General features: G+C 40.9%; 1 protein-coding gene across 6 annotated transcripts in view; it reads left to right on the top strand.

Annotated features, from left to right (window-relative positions):
• Positions 1-18,082, top strand: part of usp16 (ubiquitin specific peptidase 16) — a 31,884-nt gene that overhangs the window by 6,611 nt on the left and 7,191 nt on the right. For 4 of the 6 annotated variants that reach the window (XM_060943347.1, XM_060943348.1, XM_060943346.1 and 1 more), the window contains 7 exons: positions 253-358; positions 447-622; positions 4,392-4,495; positions 10,324-10,439; positions 12,571-12,749; positions 13,090-13,182; positions 17,441-17,571. In XM_060943347.1, the coding sequence (XP_060799330.1) occupies positions 292-358; positions 447-622; positions 4,392-4,495; positions 10,324-10,439; positions 12,571-12,749; positions 13,090-13,182; positions 17,441-17,571 (866 nt within the window). In that variant the 5' untranslated portion in view covers positions 253-291. The remainder of the gene's footprint in view (positions 1-252; positions 359-446; positions 623-4,391; positions 4,496-10,323; positions 10,440-12,570; positions 12,750-13,089; positions 13,183-17,440; positions 17,572-18,082) is intronic. The other 2 variants (XM_060943351.1, XM_060943350.1) reach the window with 2 other exon arrangements.

Consider the following 18,082-nt stretch of genomic DNA (forward strand, 5'->3'; position numbering starts at 1 on the left):
AGAGATTCGAGTATCACAGCAGTGAGCTGAGTTTACAAACAAAATAAGACACAACAATGCGCACCAACACACCAAGGCAGCCATCCATAGCGCCATCTTAGGAAGACTTTCAAGCATTTCAACTTGTATTTCATGCATCAATTTACGTAATTAATAAGTGATGTCATGTGGGTGTCCACATGAGAAATAGGGAGCAGAGTCCGAATGACTAAATGGTGTCATTTTGTGCACTGTGTTTATACGTTTGTACAGGAAGTGTGCATCACAGGCTGACGTTTCAGTTGTCTATCGATGGGGAAGAAGCGAGCCAAAGACCGAGGCAGGAGTCCTAAAAAGGACAGCTCTGAAGACCTGACTGGTGAGTGACACCAGCCGTGCTCGTATACAATACCACAATGTCCATTTCCTGAATCAGGTCATGTGACCTGTGTATGTTGGTGTTTTAGGTGGGATGTGTACGCACAAGCGTAAAGGAACAGACTTGAGCTGGCTGAGGAAGGTGACCCTGGACAAGAGCTGGAACTTGTGTGAGGCGTGCGAGCAGGAGAAAGAAACAGAGTCTGAGAACGAAGACGGACGAGACGCGTCAGCGATATGGATGTGTCTCAAATGCGGACACAGAGTCAGTGATACACATACTGGATCCAGTATTGGCATGGCTCCTTATTGCATATCTAGTTCACTACATAGGGAGCTCGAGCCATTATTTTATACCTTATGCTCTAAGGAGCACTATGCAGTAGCCCTTATTACTGTTTATACCCTATATAGTGCCCTTATATGTTGAAAAAGGAACCTTAGATGGGGACGCCGATTCCAAAATGGCTCCTTATTGCATCTCTAGGGTGCCATTATTTCATACCCTCGTACAACCCCAATTCCATAAATCTGGGATGCCGTGTAAACTGTAAATAAAAACAATGTTTGCAAATCTTGTAAACCCTATATTTCATTGAAAATAGTACAAAGACAACACATCAAATGTTGAAATTGACATTTTATTGTTTTTTGAAAAATATATGTTAATTTTGAATTGGATGTCAGCAACACGTTTCAAAAAAGTTGGGACAGGGGTGTGTTTACCACTGTGTTGCATCACCTCTACTTTTAACGACACTCTGTAAATGTTTGGGAACTGAGGAGACCATTTGCTATAGTTTTGAAAGAGAAGTGTTGTCCCATTTTTGCCTGATGTATAATTTCAGTTGCTCAACAGTTCGAGGTCTCCTTTGTCATATTTTGCGCTTCATAATGTGCCACATGTTTTAAATGGAAGACTGGACTGCAGGCAGGCCAGTTTAGCACCTGGACTCTTTTACTACGGAGTAATGCAGTTCTAATATCTGCAGAAAGCAGTTTGGCATTGTCTTGCTGAAAGAAGGAAGGCCTTTGCTGAGAGATTTTGTCTGGATGGCAGCATATTGCTCTGAAACGTGTGTATATATCATTCAGCATTAATGATGCCTCCCAGATGTACAAGCTACCCATGTCATGTGCACTAATGCACCCTCATACCATCACAGATGCTGGCTTTTGAACTGTGCACTGATAACAAGCCGGATGGTCCCTCTCCTCTTTAGCCTGGAGGATGTGGTGTCCATGATTTCTAAAAAGAATTTCTACTTTTTGATTCATCATACCTTGGGATGGTTTTCTGCTTCGCCTCCGTCCATCGTAAAAGAGCCCAGGCCCAGAGAAGGTGGTGGTGTTTCTGGATATTGTTTATATCTGGTTTTAACTTGCATTTGTGGATGCAGTAATGAACTATTTTCCCAAACGATGGTTTTCTGAAGTGTTCCTGAGCCCATACAGTGATTTCCACTACAGACATGTGTCTGTTTTTAATGCAGTGTCTCCTGAGGGCCTGAAGATCACAGGCATCCAATGTAAGTTTTCAGCCTTGTCTCTTGCATACAGAGATTTCTCCAGATTCTCTGAATCTTTTAATGATATGTACTGTAGATGATGTGATCCCCAAATTCTTTGCAGTTTTACATTGAGGAACGTTATTCTTAAATTGTTGCACTGTTTGCCCACGCAGTCTTTCACAGAGCGGTGAACCCCTCCCCATCTTTACTTCTGAGAGACTCCGCCTCTCTGGGCTGCTCTTTTTATACCCAATCATGTTACTGATCTGTTGCCAATTAACGAAATGAGGTGTTTTGTTTTTTGTTTTTTTTAAAGCATTACACAACTTTTTCAGTCTGTTGTTGCTATTGTCCCAACTTTTTTTGAAACATGTTGCTGACATCAAATTCAAAATGACTATATAGTTTAAAAAAAAAAAAAATCAGTTTCAACATTTGACATGTTGTCTTTGTTCTACAACCCCGATTCCAAAAAAGTTGGGACAAAGTACAAATTGTAAATAAAAACGGAATGCAATGATGTGGAAGTTTCAAAATTCTTTATTTTATTCAGAATAGAACATAGATGGCATATCAAATGTTTAAACTGAGAAAATGTATCATTTAAAGAGAAAAATTAGGTGATGTTAAATTTCATGACAACAACACGTCTCAAAGTTGGGACAAGGCCATGTTTACCACTGTGAGACATCCCCTTTTCTCTTTACAACAGTCTGTAAACGTCTGGGGACTGAGGAGACAAGTTGCTCAAGTTTAGGGATAGGAATGTTAACCCATTCTTGTCTAATGTAGGATTCTAGTTGCTCAACTGTCTTAGGTCTTTTTTGTCGTATCTTCCATTTTATGATGCGCCAAATGTTTTCTATGGGTGAAAGATCTGGACTGCAGGCTGGCCAGTTCAGTACCCGGACCCTTCTTCTACGCAGCCATGATGCTGTAATTGATGCAGTATGTGGTTTGGCATTGTCATGTTGGAAAATGCAAGGTCTTCCCTGAAAGAGACGTCGTCTGGATGGGAGCATATGTTGCTCTAGAACCTGGATATACCTTTCAGCATTGATGGTGTCTTTCCAAATGTGTAAGCTGCCCATGCCACACGCACTAATGCAACCCCATACCATCAGAGATGCAGGCTTCTGAGCTGAGCGCTGATAACAACTTGGGTCGTCCTTCTCCTCTTTAGTCCGAATGACACGGCGTCCCTGATTTCCATAAAGAACTTCAAATTTTGATTCGTCTGACCACAGAACAGTTTTCCACTTTGCCACAGTCCATTTTAAATGAGCCTTGGCCCAGAGAAGACGTCTGCGCTTCTGGATCATGTTTAGATACGGCTTCTTCTTTGAACTATAGAGTTTTAGCTGGCAACGGCGGATGGCACGGTGAATTGTGTTCACAGATAATGTTCTCTGGAAATATTCCTGACCCCATTTTGTGATTTCCAATACAGAAGCATGCCTGTATGTGATGCAGTGCCGTCTAAGGGCCCAAAGATCACGGGCACCCAGTATGGTTTTCTGGCCTTGACCCTTACGCACAGAGATTCTTCCAGATTCTCTGAATCTTTTGATGATATTATGCACTGTAGATGATGATATGTTCAAACTCTTTGCAGTTTTACACTGTCGAACTCCTTTCTGATATTGCTCCACTATTTGTCGGCGCAGAATTAGGGGGATTGGTGATCCTCTTCCCATCTTTACTTCTGAGAGCCGCTGCCACTCCAAGATGCTCTTTTTATACCCAGTCATGTTAATGACCTATTGCCAATTGACCTAATGAGTTGCAATTTGGTCCTCCAGCTGTTCCTTTTTTGTCCCTTTAACTTTTCCAGCCTCTTATTGCCCCTGTCCCAACTTTTTTGAGATGTGTTGCTGTCATGAAATTTCAAATGAGCCAATATTTGGCATGAAGTTTCAAAATGTCTCACTTTCGACTTTGATATGTTGTCTGTGTTCTATTGTGAATACAATATCAGTTTTTGAGATTTGTAAATTATTGCATTCCATTTTTATTTACTATTTGTACTTTGTCCTAACTTTTTTGGAATCGGGGTTGTATTTTCAGTGAAATTCAGGGTTTCTAAAATTTGCAGATTGTAATTTTTTTTTATTTACGTTTTACAGTGTCCCAACTTTTATGGAATTAGGGTGGTATAAAGAGGACTATACACTTTGAGTACTCAACCTTTTAATTCCTTACTGCATATCTAGAGCACTACATTCAAGTGCAGGAATGACCTCTGACACTAAATTCAGTGCCTGTCTAGTGCACAAGAGTAAGGGTCTGAATGCTTTATCGCTGTTTGACTTACCAGGCGTTAGTAATAATTACTTCATAGGCTACTAGAGTCATGTGGAGAAAGGTTTAGGCCTTAGGGAGCAGGGAGCTAGTTCCCAATTGGAGAGCGAGTGCCCAAAACAGTATATCACCCTGTGTAGTGCACTTGGGAGTAATGTGAAATTTTGTGCACTAAACGAATAGAACACATCAAGGTAACGAGTAGCGTTTTTATTTGTTCAGGGTTGTGGGAGGCTCTCGGAGAACCAACACGCCGTTAAACACTATGAGACGCCGCGTTCAGATCCACATTGTCTGGTGCTCAGCCTGGACGACTGGAGTGTGTGGTAAGAACAATAAAGCTTTACACGCACACCCAGAGATCATCTTTTATATTACATAGACATGAGTGTTTTACTGGGACTCCACTCATATTTTTCATACACGCTCCATCCAGGACGTGGAGAACCAAAACCGTGACACAAATCTCTATACAGTTGTGGTCAGAAGTTTACATACAGTGACATGAACATCATCTTGGATGTGAATGTCATGACAATCTTTGGGCTTTCAGTGATTTCTCTGAACTGTTCTTTTTCTGTGGCAGAATGATTGTACAGCATACAGCTTTAATTAAAAAAAAAAAAACACTAGAATTTGGTGCACAAGTTTTAATTTTCTTTGGGTTTTCTGAAATCAACACGGGGTCAAAATTATACATACGCTCACTTAGATTATTAATTCAGAGGTGCTGAAACTTCCAAAATGTCTCTTATCTTGCCAAGGCCGAGGTCTCTTAACTTCCTGTTAGTGATCATGATTGACTACAGCTGGTAGCTTCTCTGTGCCTTCAGAAAAAGGGTTTGTTATTGACCAACACACAGTAAAATGGGAAAGTCCAAGGAGCTCAGTGCGGATCTGAGAAAGAGGATCGCAGATGTACACAACTCCGGAATGTCTCTTGGAGCCATTTCTAAACAACTGCAAATTCCAAGATCAGTTCAAACAATTGTATCCAAGTTATTGTCATGTGTAGTCACTTTGCCAAGCCACTTTGCTTCAAGAAAACCCAAACTGTCACCCTCAGCTGAAAGGAAATTGGTTTGGATGGTCAGGAACAACCTGGGAACCACCATGGCACAGCCCTGCCATGAACTGGAAGCTGATGGATCACTATCTACAGTTCAGATCACCATGGACTAAGAGGCTGCTATCCAAGAAATAACCCCCTGTTCCAAAATTGACACCTTCAAGCTTAACTAAAATTTGAAGCTGACCATACGGACAAAGAAAAAGCCTTCTGGAGGAAAGCTGTATGGTCAGATGAGACAAAGATTGAGTTCTTTGGCCACAATGACCACCATGTACAGAGGGACACTGTACCAGCTGGTGGTGGTGGTAGGATCATCATGCTCTGGGGCTGTTTTGCTGCCAGTGGAACTGGTTCATTGCACAAAGTGGATGGAATAATGAAGAAGGACGACCCCAGAATTCTTCAGCATAAGCCATCAGAAACTTGAACACGACTTGAGAGTTACAACAGGACAATGAACCCAAACACGCATCAGAGCTGATTGTGGAGGATAAAGCAGGCTAACATTTAAGCTTAAAACAAGTCCTGACTTCAACCCTATCGAAAATATATGGACTGTGCTTATAAGTCGAGTCCATGCCAAGAAAAAAAAATTAACTGAATTTAAATCTGATTGAACTCTACCAATTCTACCATGAAGAGTCATGAAATATCCAACCAGAATTCTGCCAGAAGCTTGTTCATGGTAAACAAAAATGTCTGGTCAAGATGAATCTTGCGAAGAGACATTTTACCCAAATATTAGGTGTGCTGTATGTAAAATTTTGACCCTGTGTTGATTTCAGAAAACCCAAAGAAAATTAAAACTTGTGCACCAAATTCTAGTGTTCTGTTTTGTTTTGTTTTTTATTAAAGCTGTATGCTGTACAATCATTCTGCCACAGAAAAAGAACAGTTCAAAGAAATCACTGAAAGCCCAAATATTGCCATGATGTTCATATCCAAGATGACATTCCTGTCACTGTATGTAAACTTCTGACCACAACTGTATGTCACTCGTGAGGAAATCACTGAATTGTTTTGATTTTGGTACTTTTTGTTGTGAATGTGTCGATTATAGTAAAAAGAAAATCACACGTTGGCTTGAAAATATGAAGTTTATCTTCTCGTGTTGAAAAAAGCTTGCATTTTTCATATGAACTGCATCACAGATCTGAGTGACGTAATTAAATCATATTGGCTGGCGTTGAGTGGTATATCAGATATTGATATTGAACGAGTCGAACACTAGTAGCTGAATGGAATATATCGGATATACCACGAAAAAAAGCCAGCAAGTATTATTACTATTATACATACACACGCTCTTCATATCAGCATTCTCGAAGGCCGACGCTAGCTTACCCACGACTCGGTGCTGTTAGTGCGGCAGTCCGGTTACCTTCCAGCCGATGTAGTGTTAGCGAAGGCCAACACTAGCTCGGTCAAGCTGAATATTTATTATTAGTGCTGTCAAAAATGTCACGTTATTATCGCGTTAACTTGACTCAATTTTAACGGCGATAATTTTTTTTTATCGCGAGATTAACGCTCTGTGACATGATGTAGGTTTTTCATAAGCTTTTGAAACTGCCAGGAACTTGGAACAGAGACTTTGCTTAGAAAAACGATAGCAGCTAGACTGTAACGCCACGCCCCGCACAGCCAGAGTCCTCTGCCCTCCCCCCAAAGAACCAGCGCGGGCAGGGCGCGCTAGCTCCGCGCCTCGGGACGAAGAGCCACGGTGCTCGGCTTAGGTTTCGTTTTCCCATCGGCGGCTCCAGCCCGACTTTGCAGTGGCTGTGACAAGACGTGTTATGCTCTGCAATAAAAAAAAAAAAAACATTGGTACAAAGCAAGCCCATTCACTTTTTTATGCTGATAAGAGAATTACAGTGGTTTTTCATGTGACAAAAATGTGCGATTAAATTGCGATTAATCGCGAGTTAACTATGACAGTCGCGACATTAATCGCGATTAAATATTTTAATCGCTTGACAGCACTATTTATTATTATTATTATTATTATTATTATTATTATTATTATTACTATTTTCCCTGTGCAATTTACTGAGTTACTTTTAAAATCAACATCGACAGCTACACACAACGGAGCGACCTGGCAGCCAAAATTTTCTCAAAATCTTCCGTATTTAACGAAGCGAACCTGGTGGCCATGTTTGTTTACAAATTGTCACTCGCTAGCGCGGAAGTTTTACATCTCTGACGTGTGACGCAGTGTTGTTTTTGACAACGTGCAATATTGTTACAATATTGCACGCTCATTCTCCACTGGGTAGAGTGACGTAATATACGTAGGATAACCGATGTGCTAACAATATTGCATGCTTTCAAACCAAATGAATGAAACCTGCTAGAAGAGAATAGAGCACATTCTTTTCATTGGAATAAAAACATGTCCTGTATGGATAATAATTCCCAGTATTTCACTCTGATGATGTCACTCCCAGTGTTTTCCCGCGGACTAGATGCACGTTGTCAAAATAGTGCACCGGGTTCAAAATTAAAATTCTTTTGATTAACTTGCATATTTTTTGTGGATGTGTTGATATAAATATAGAGAACATTACACGGTGGTGCAAAGATATGACGTTTATCTTTGTGTTAAATATTTTCACTCGTTCGCGTCAATCACCTCGATACATTCGCCACTCGAAGATAAACCATGTAATATTCTCTATATATTGCAATATGGGCGGCACGGTGGTGTAGTGGTTAGCGCTGTCGCCTCACAGCATGAAGGTCCGGGTTCGAGCCCCGTGGCCGGCGAGGGCCTTTCTGTGTGGAGTTTGCATGTTCTCCCCGTGTCCGCGTGGGTTTCCTCCGGGTGCTCCGGTTTCCCCCACAGTCCAAAGACATGCAGGTTAGGTTAACTGGTGACTCTAAATTGACCGTAGGTGTGAATGTGAGTGTGAATGGTTGTCTATCAGTGCGTTTACATGCACATAGAGAAAATCGAATTTCTGCCGTTGCTCGACTGAAATCGAAGTTCTAAATGCCATGGAAACACCTTAGCTCGGCTGAAATCGAACCGAACTGGATTTCTCGTAATCGAGCTACGCGACCTAGATTATGCGATTGTAGTCGAGCTACTTACTTCAGCACTGCCCCTTCCGGAAGTGAGGAGTGACGAGACCACAAGCGGGAAACACAACAGCCTCGGTCGGCATGACAACAGTAGTAGTAGCGAGCAGCAGAAGAGGTCAGGAGGAACAACATCTCTCGATGTTGCTGTCCTCGTCGTCGTTCTTCTTGTGAACACGGAACTGATAACTTTGTTTATACTCTTGAGTAGCTCTTCTTCATGACGACAACCGGAAGTGTACCAACACGATGGGGTGTGTAGCGCCACCTATGGCTCGGGTGCACAATGTACCTCACACAATAGCTCGATTTCCTTGTGTGCATGTAGGATTGGATTTCTCTGGCACCCCTGCTGGGACCCTTAGCTCGATTACCGGCAGTAGCTCGATTTGGATGTGCATGTACACGCACTGTATGTGTCAGCCCTGCGATGACCTGGCAACTTGTCCAGCGTGTACCCCGCCTTTTGCCCGTAGTCAGCTGGGATAGGCTCCAGCTTGCCTGCGACCCTGTAGAACAGGATAAAGTGGCTACAGATAATGAGATGAGAGATTGCAATATTATTTCTTTAAAACAATGAAAAAACTGGTCGTTACACACAAATGTAACTAAACGCTTGCTAGCATGAATGTCTTCTGTACGTTAGCATACTTGTATTTGCTCGTGAAAAGTGAACGCAAAATATTTCATGCATGAAAGGGCGTATTTGCTGGATGACTTTCATTTTCACAAGAAATCATTGTTCGTTTTTGTTTTAGCTACGACTTTGTAAACTAGGTTTCATACTTGAGCTGAATGTGTGTATGAATGAATGATGTGTGTGTTTGCTAGCCAGCAATGTGTTTAACATTATTTAGCTAAATGCTATATGGTGTAACTCTAGCTAGCTCGAGTAACTCATTTTTAGATTTGTTGTTTTATGTTCTTTATATACTATGTTATTCTAAGTACTTTTATTCATATTTCAGTGATCATGTTTTGTATTCTTTAGCTAGCAAGTCATGATTAGCCATCAGTGTTTACTTGTAATTAGTAGCTAGAAGGATTTTAAAGTGAGGTACTTGGCTTTAATTTTGAACTTTTTTAAATGGCTCTTTAGTATAGATTTTTTTTTTTAAAGACCAAAAGCTAGTTTAAAGTGCATATTCTGGACCAAATTAGTTTTTTTTTTTTTATATATGAAAGTATGTCCCTTTACACACTCATCCAGAAGGGTAATTTTGCACAAGGCCATCTGTCTACAGCAGAAAAAAATAAAATGACAAAACGCGTCTGGAAAAATCCCAAGGGAGTCTGGAGCCAGATTCGTGACGTTACCTGCGGAAGCGCCAGCAGGCTGCGCAAGCTTTGCACGGTTTCAGTGCACAGCCTGTGTAGACCAAATTTAGCTAGCTAAATTTTTAATAATTTTACATTGAAATATGGAATTGTCGCCTGAGCACAATGTGGGAAACGATGAGTGCTAATCCCATCAAGATTGGTGGTGCGACACCCTCCTACTATACATCTGTTAACCATTTTAATAATTACGCGATAACGTTGAAGAAATTTGCAGAAAACCACCAGGTCGTTTTCTCATAAACAAACCAGCGCTGACGTCGGATTCAGAAGGAGGCGTCCCGTGCGCGACGTCACGAAAATCAGTGTTTGCCGGGAAATCCAAATGCCAAGTTTTTTCAGAGGCGGACCAATTTCCCTCAAATGGCTTGATTTCAACTGAATTTTTCTGGTATTGCGCAAGGGGAAAAAATTGCACAAAATGCAAAATGTGACAGATATTTGACCAAAGTTTAATATAAAATAGGAGAATTACATTGATCCTACTCCTGAACTTACTCGTGATATGCACTTTAATGTTAGCTATGCAGTTTTAGCTAGCTTTTTTTATTCTTTCAAAATGATACAGAATTCGCATCCTAGTCTTTTCAGTTAAAAACGTCTGGAAAATTGGCAGAATTTTACGTATGAACTCTGAAATAAACTGCAAATTTTTTTCAGGTGTTACATCTGCGATGGATATATCTACTACTCCAGCACGGGACAACTGGCTCAGCTCGTCGCCGGTATCAAGAAACAAATGTTGGGGGAATCCACACACAAAACTGCTACTAGGAGTAAGTGCTTTAGTGAAGTATGTACTTTATGTATGGATTCATCAAAGTGTTTAAAGAATTTTTCAACCAAATTTCTAAAAATTGCTACTATATGGGAAAAAAAATTGTACGATACGATGTTATAGTTGTGTACTAGAGATGGCATAAAATGTCATCTCGTCTTTCGTATGCTAATTAAACCGTCCGTAGCTACATGGTGACCCGACGCTGCGAAATGCTCAGGGAACATCAGACCCTTTTCAGAAGTTACAAAGAATGAACATTGGGTCCTTTCTGAACCAAGGCTCTGGAATTTGGGGCCCTTTCCAAATAAACATTGGGTCCTTTCTGAATTCATGAAGAATTCGGGCCCAAGAAACAGCCAGCCCTTGGAATATTGTGCCTTTGAAATGTGGAACACGGAGCCGTTTTCACATTTATAAGGAATCACCGTAGGGACCTGGAACACTGTGTCAAGTTTACTGTATTTTATAGTGTTTTTAACAATAGACATTGTCACAAAGCAGTCCTTGAAACAAAAATTTTAGATAAGGACTGATGCCCCATTTCCACCAAAGCAGTTCCAGGGCTGGTTCGGGGCCAGTGCTTAGTTTGGAACCGGGTTTTCTGTTTCCACTGACAAAGAACTGGCTCTGGGGCCAGAAAAACCGGTTCCAGGCTAGCACCAACTCTCTGCTGGGCCAGAGGAAAGAACTGCTTATGTCAGCGGGGGGGGGGTGGAGTTGTTAAGACCAACAACAATAGCAAGACCGCGAAACGTTGGCTCATAACGTTGGCTCATAACAAAGGCTAACGTTCAGTGTAAGTAATACCCCTTTTCCACCAAATCAGTTCCAGGGATGGTTCGGGGCCGGTGCTGGTTCACAGCTCGTTCAACTTGCGAGCCAGCTGAGAACCAGTTTGCTTTTCCATAGCTCGGGGTGCTAAGGGGAGCCACGTCAGTTACATCGCTGTATACGTCAGTTACGTCGCTGCGTTTGCATAAACCTTGGCGCGAACATCGAAGCAACAACAACAATAATGGATGACTTCGCATTTGTACAGCTGCTGCTTCTCGTCGCTTAAAAATGGTGATCTTTCGCGGTCTTGCTATTGTTGTTGGTCTTAACAACTCCCCCCCCCCCCCCCCCCCCCCCCCAACGTAAGCGGTTCTTTCCTCTGGCCCAGCAGAGAGTTGGTGCTAGCCTGGAACTGGTTTTTCTGGCCCCAGAGCCAGTTCTTTGTCAGTGGAAACAGAAAACCCAGTTCCAAACTAAGCACTGGCCCCGAACCAGCCCTGGAACTGCTTTGGTGGAAAAGGGGCATAAGAGGTTTGGGAGCATAGTGAGCATAGCATTTGTGCTTTCAAGCGCCACATGGGCGCCATCAGCCAATCAGCTCTCAGCAGGCATTTACCAAGGTTAGCATTGAAGAATTACACTCACCGGTCACTTTATTAGGAATACCCCAATATCCACATGCCGTTTTGTAATCAGCCGATCCCTTGACAGCAGCACGATTCATAAAATCATACAGATACAAATCAAGAGCTTCAGTTAATGTTCACAATGTTCAAACATCAGAACGGGAAAAAGTGCGATTTCAAAGTGTGACTTTCTTTCACTGTGGCATGGGTGTTGGTTTGAGTCAGATGGACTGGGTTATTTGAGTATTTCAGAAACTGCTGATCTCCTGGGGTTTTTACACACAACAGTCTCTAGAGTTTACACAGAATGGTGCGAAAAACAAAAAACACTGAGTGAGCGACAGTTCTGAGGGTGGAAACAAACGCCTTGTTGAAAAGAGAGCTCAGAGGAAAATGGACAGATTGAACAGTTCGAGCTGCCAGGAAGGAACTCATAGTAACGCATATAAATCACTCTTTACAGCCGTGGTGAGCAGAAAAGCATCTCGGCGTGCAACAGCAGAACAACACATTGGGTTCCAGTCCTCAAGTATAAGTTTCTAATAAAGTGGCCAGTGAGTGTATGTTCACGTGGTCTCTTTAGTGTTGGCCCGCGCAACTCGCGGCTTGCAGCTATGGCACGTTACGTTCCTGTGAAACATCATGTAGAAGTTAGCATACGTGTAAATGTTTTGTTTGCTAGGAATCCACTGATTTGTGAGCTGTTTCCAAATTCTCTCAATTAAGAAGCGAAGGAAGAGAAGAACTCTTCAGGTGATGCCATGCAGGAAAACGAGGCTGAAGAAGAGCCGAAAGAAAACGAGAAGTGCGTGAAGCAAAACGGCCAAGAAACACAATCCAGTACCGTACCCGTGAGAGGCCTCAGCAACCTCGGCAATACGTGTTTCTTCAACGCTGTGCTGCAGGTTCATGGATTTTTACACTGTAGTTTATCTTTTTATATTTCTTTGTCAGGATATTTACCATGTCGAACAGTTGAACTTCATACTAAGGCAAGCAGTGTGTCCTATAATACTGTCGCTAACGCTATTGCTAACGCTATAACTTATGCTAGCAAGAGAACTTGTGAGTAGAGCGCTCACATAGTCTACATGCTCATGCTGCATGTACTGTTGCTAACGGCTCTGCTCCAGCAGCTCATGTCTTTATGCTATGTTTGCTAATGCTAACCCTTATGTTCAGTTTAGCTCGCTGTTGAAATCCAGCCAGATGGAAACGTTAAAATCTCTAACTTGTGCGTTTCAGAATCTGTCGCAGACTTGGCTGTTGCGTCAACTCCTCAGTGATTTCAGGGATGAAGAAAAGAGCGTGTTGATCACGCCATCATCCTCTGAACTGGTACGTCCCATGTTTCTCTTTGTTTGCTAATGTTTAACAAATTTCAGAAAAGCAGCCACACATTTACTGCACCATCCAGTGTTCATGTTTACGTTAAACGCAAGTAAACATGAAGTGTCGTGTCAGTGTTTACCGCCTCAGAACTGTGGCTAGCGGTTGATGCTAAATGTGGTTTTTAGTATTTTCACAGCAGTTTATATGAGTAGCACGCTGTGTGAGCACAATCGCTATCAGGCGCGTTAAAATGTAAATAACTTTTTCTAGAATTTCACCAAAACTCATTGAATTTTCAGCATTGTAAGAGAACTCCCTAAAGTATTATTCAGCAAAACCCCAGAATGATGGCACAAATCTAGAATTTTTAACAGAATTTTAGTTCTTAAAATTTAACGTAATTATGGACGTCACACGTAACATTTACACCTGTGAAAAATCACTTTGAATGCTGTTTTGAAAGTTTTGATCAAATATTCTCTATAATAAAAAAAATCGCTTAAATATTATAAACACACAGTCTTTAAATGTATCAAAAAATAATTTTGGTAAAGCAAGAAAATTCGGAAGTAAAATTTTTTCTTTTGCTTGTTGTGCGCGTCACGCTACCAAAATCTAACTAACCCCTTCACGAACAATTCCAACTTTCATGGACTTATAGCGCGAATAAACCTTTCAAAAAAAAAAATATAATACTTCTCACCCAGTAAATTAGAATCCTGGTGATTTATATCCTCGTAGCTTCAGTAGATCTAGAGATTTAGTCGATTTAGTAAATCCCAAACGCTGTGAAACACGCCAGCAGTCTATGGTGAGAAGTGCTGCTGTAGTTGAGAAACTCTCATTTCTCCCGTTTCCAACTAACTCCGTGACCCAGACCAAAATAACAATGTCACGCTCATCACTTAAGGATGATTTATGCCAAGTTTCACGGAAAAATACAGCGAAATAAACTTGCTAGAAGCATTTTTCAAAATCCCAAACATTATGAAACATTTCTTGTAGGGTTTCAGGTTACAAATTTCGAGAATAGAGAAACTGCGGCGCAAAAGTTTGCCAGTAAACTCGCGAAAATACTCCATCCTAGCAAGTTTCACAATCGAACTAGGCTACGTGACAGTCCGTGACCACCCAGGAATGTTCTAGAAGGTACGCTTCTAGGCACGTGCGATCGAGAAAGATGCCACGTGAAGGTAGTAAAGGTAGTAGTTCCACTGTCTTATGACGTTTTTGTTTGTTTTAGCGCAATAAACAATGCATTATGGGTAATCATTAAAATGCTGATTTCAAGGTTAAAATGGGTAAAAGCAACTAATTTATATACAGTGGTGCTTGAAAGTTTGTGAACCCTTTAGAATTTTCTATATTTCTGCATAAATATGACCGAAAACGTCATCAGATTTTCACACAAGTCCTAAAAGTATACAAAGAGAACCCAGTTAAACCAATGAGAAAAAATATTATACTTGGTCATTTATTTATTGAGGAAAATGATCCAATATTACATATCTGTGCGTGGCAAAAGTATGTGAACCTCTAGGATTAGCAGTTAATTTGAAGATGAAATTAGAGTCAGGTGTTTTCAATCAATGGGATGACAATCAGGTGTGAGTGGGCACCCTGTTTTATTTAAAGAACAGGGATCTATCAAAGTCTGATCTTCAGAACACGTTTGTGGACGTGTATCATGGCACGAACAAAGGAGATTTCTGAGGACCTCAGAAAAAGCCTTCTTGATGCTCATCAGGCTGGAAAAGGTTACAAAACCATCTCTAAAGAGTTTGGACTCCACCAATCCACAGTCAGACAGATTGTGTACAAATGGAGGAAATTCAAGACCATCGTTACCCTCCCCAGGAGTGGTCAACCAACAAAGATCACTCCAAGAGCAAGGCGTGTAATAGTCGGCGAGGTCACAAAGGACCCCAGGGTAACTTCTAAGCAACTGAAGGCCTCTCTCACATTGGCTAATGTTCATGAGTCCACCATCAGGAGAACACTGAACAACAATGGTGTGCATGGCAGGGTTGCAAGGAGAAAGCCACTGCTCTCCAAAAAGAGCATTGCTGCTCGTCTGCAGTTTGCTAAAGATCACGTGGACAAGCCAGAAGGCTATTGGAAAAATGTTCTGCGGACAGATGAGACCAAAATAGAACTCTTTGGTTTAAATGAGAAGCGTTATGTTTGGAGAAAGGAAAACACTGCATTCCATCATAAGAACCTTATCCCATCTGTGAAACATGGTGGTGGTAGTATCATGGTTTGGGCCTGTTTTGCTGCATCTGGGCCAGGACAGCTTGCCATCATTGATGGAACAATGAATTCTGAATTATACCAGCAAATTCTAAAGGAAAATGTCAGGACATCTGTCCATGAACTGAATCTCAAGAGAAGGTGGGTCATGCAGCAAGACAACGATCCTAAGCACACAAGTCATTCTACCAAAGAATGGTTAAAGAAGAATAAAGTTAATGTTTTGGAATGGCCAAGTCAAAGTCCTGACCTTAATCCAATGGAAATGTTGTGGAAGGACCTGAAGCGAGCAGTTCATGTGAGGAAACCCACCAACATCCCAGAGTTGAAGCTGTTCTGTACGGAGGAACAGGCTAAAATTCCTCCAAGCCGGTGTGCAGGACTGATCAACAGTTACCGGAAACGTTTAGTTGCAGTTATTGCTGCACAAGGGGGTCACACCAGATACTGAAAGCAAAGGTTCACATACTTTTGCCACTCACAGATATGTAATATTGGATCATTTTCCTCAATAAATAAATGACCAAGTATAATATTTTTGTCTCGTTTGTTTAACTGGGTTCTCTTTATCTACTTTGAGGACTTGTGTGAAAATCTGATGATGTTTTTGGTCATATTTATGCAGAAATATAGAAAATTCTAAAGGGTTCACAAACTTTCAAGCACCACTGTAGATATTGTAAAAATTGTGCCTAATAGTTATTTCAGTACATAAAATCAAAACCTGAATTTTTCATTTTTTTCCCGATGTTACACCATTGTGCATCTATAGCATGCTACGCATCTTTATCAACATATCTGAGGGAAATGTCGATGTTGCTGACAGCTTTGTCTGGTTTCTGATGATGTACCTGTACATTGTCCGTTTTTAAACGCTTTTGGAAGCTCGCTCGGTCATTGATGCGGCGCAAAAGCTAATCAGTCCTTCCTAGCATGTTGCCTAGCAACAGAACCTGAGGCCTTTAAAAAGACAGGGCTCTGGGAAATATCTTAGTTGTTCAGAAAGAAAATTACACTGAGGGTATCGTACAATCACAGAGGGGATATATAAAATTACCGAATTGCAAAGCTCTTTAACAATTAATTCAAGCGTGATTTCCCCCCACACACACAGGAAGACTTTGAGAGAACTGTTGCTAGGTAACTGTGAAACATAGATGTTCAGCAAAGGCTAATAAATGACTGCGTTAACTCGTAGCTCCGGAATCGTTTATACAGACAACGTAAAGGTACAGTGACAACAAAAAGTCAAGAACATTGGCATTTTTCCCTCAGATATGTTGATAAATTTCCAATAAAAGATTCCATATGACTAGCATTAACCGCTAACTGAATTTCTGAGGAGGTGACAATAAAAACGTGAAATTTAATAGAAATTATTCTTTTTTTTTTGTGATCAACTTTTTTATTGTTTTTTCTTGGGGGGGCAGACGGTTACACAGTACATTCATTAAAAAGAAACCTTCTGGTACACATGGATAGATGCATACAGTCCATATAGCCCTTTCAGTCCATATACCAGGGTATGGCCCACAAGGGCATTACAAGGAAAGCGAAAAACAGATAAGTAAAAACATAAGAAGAAAAAAAGCACTCAGCCAAAAACAAAACACAATAATGGTAGTAATACAAATTAAAATTATGTAGACATACTGTAGGTACACTCACTGAAGAGGGGATTTACTTAAATCTTGAATTCTACCTAGGAATGATTGCCATTTCTGTAAAGTGGAAGGCATGGCCTTGTTTAGTCTAGCTGTGTGATATTCTAAATTAACGATATTGTCCAAGTAGTTAATCCAAAGTTTACAATAGAAATGATTCTTAAACAGCTTTAAAATTTGTGGAACTCTCAGAAATATATTCTTATTTCTATTCTTCGTCTGTTCACTCTTTAAGCACTGTGCTAACTGCTATCGTGAACAACTTGCTAATATCGGAGTTAGCCGAACAGGAAAAACACAAGTGTGCCACATTATATAAATTTTTTTTTTTTTTTTTTTTACCTCAGGATCCTTTGCAGGTGCGGTTACCGAGACCCGGTTCTCTCACGCTGGCTATGTGTCAGCTGCTCAATGAAATCCAGGGGACCAAAAAAGGCGTGGTGACGCCACACGAGCTCTTCGCACAAGTGTGTAAAAAGTACGGCTTTGAGAAACTCACGCCTTTTTCAGTGCGGTTAGATACAGTGGTGCTTGAAAGTTTGTGAACCCTTTAGAATTTTCTATATTTCTGCATAAATATGACCTAAAACATCAGATTTTCACACAAGTCCTAAAAGTAGATAAAGAGAACCCAGTTAAACAAATGAGACAAAAATATTATACTTGGTCTTTTATTTATTGAGGAAAATGATCCAATATTACATATCTGTGAGTGGCAAAAGTATGTGAACCTTTGCTTTCAGTATCTGGTGTGACCCCCTTGTGCAGCAATAACTGCAACTAAGGGATAAGGTTCTTATGCTGGAATGCAGTGTTTTTCTTTCTCCAAACATGACGCTTCTCATTTAAACCAAAAATTTCTATTTTGATCTCATCCGTCCACAAAACATTTTTCCAATAGCCTTCTGGCTTGTCCATGTGATCTTTAGCAAACTGCAGATGAGCAGCAATGTTCTTTTTGGAGAGCAGTGGCTTTCTCCTTGCAACCC

This window comes from Neoarius graeffei, chromosome 16 (genome assembly GCF_027579695.1).
Source record: "Neoarius graeffei isolate fNeoGra1 chromosome 16, fNeoGra1.pri, whole genome shotgun sequence".
Taxonomy (NCBI): domain Eukaryota; kingdom Metazoa; phylum Chordata; class Actinopteri; order Siluriformes; family Ariidae; genus Neoarius; species Neoarius graeffei.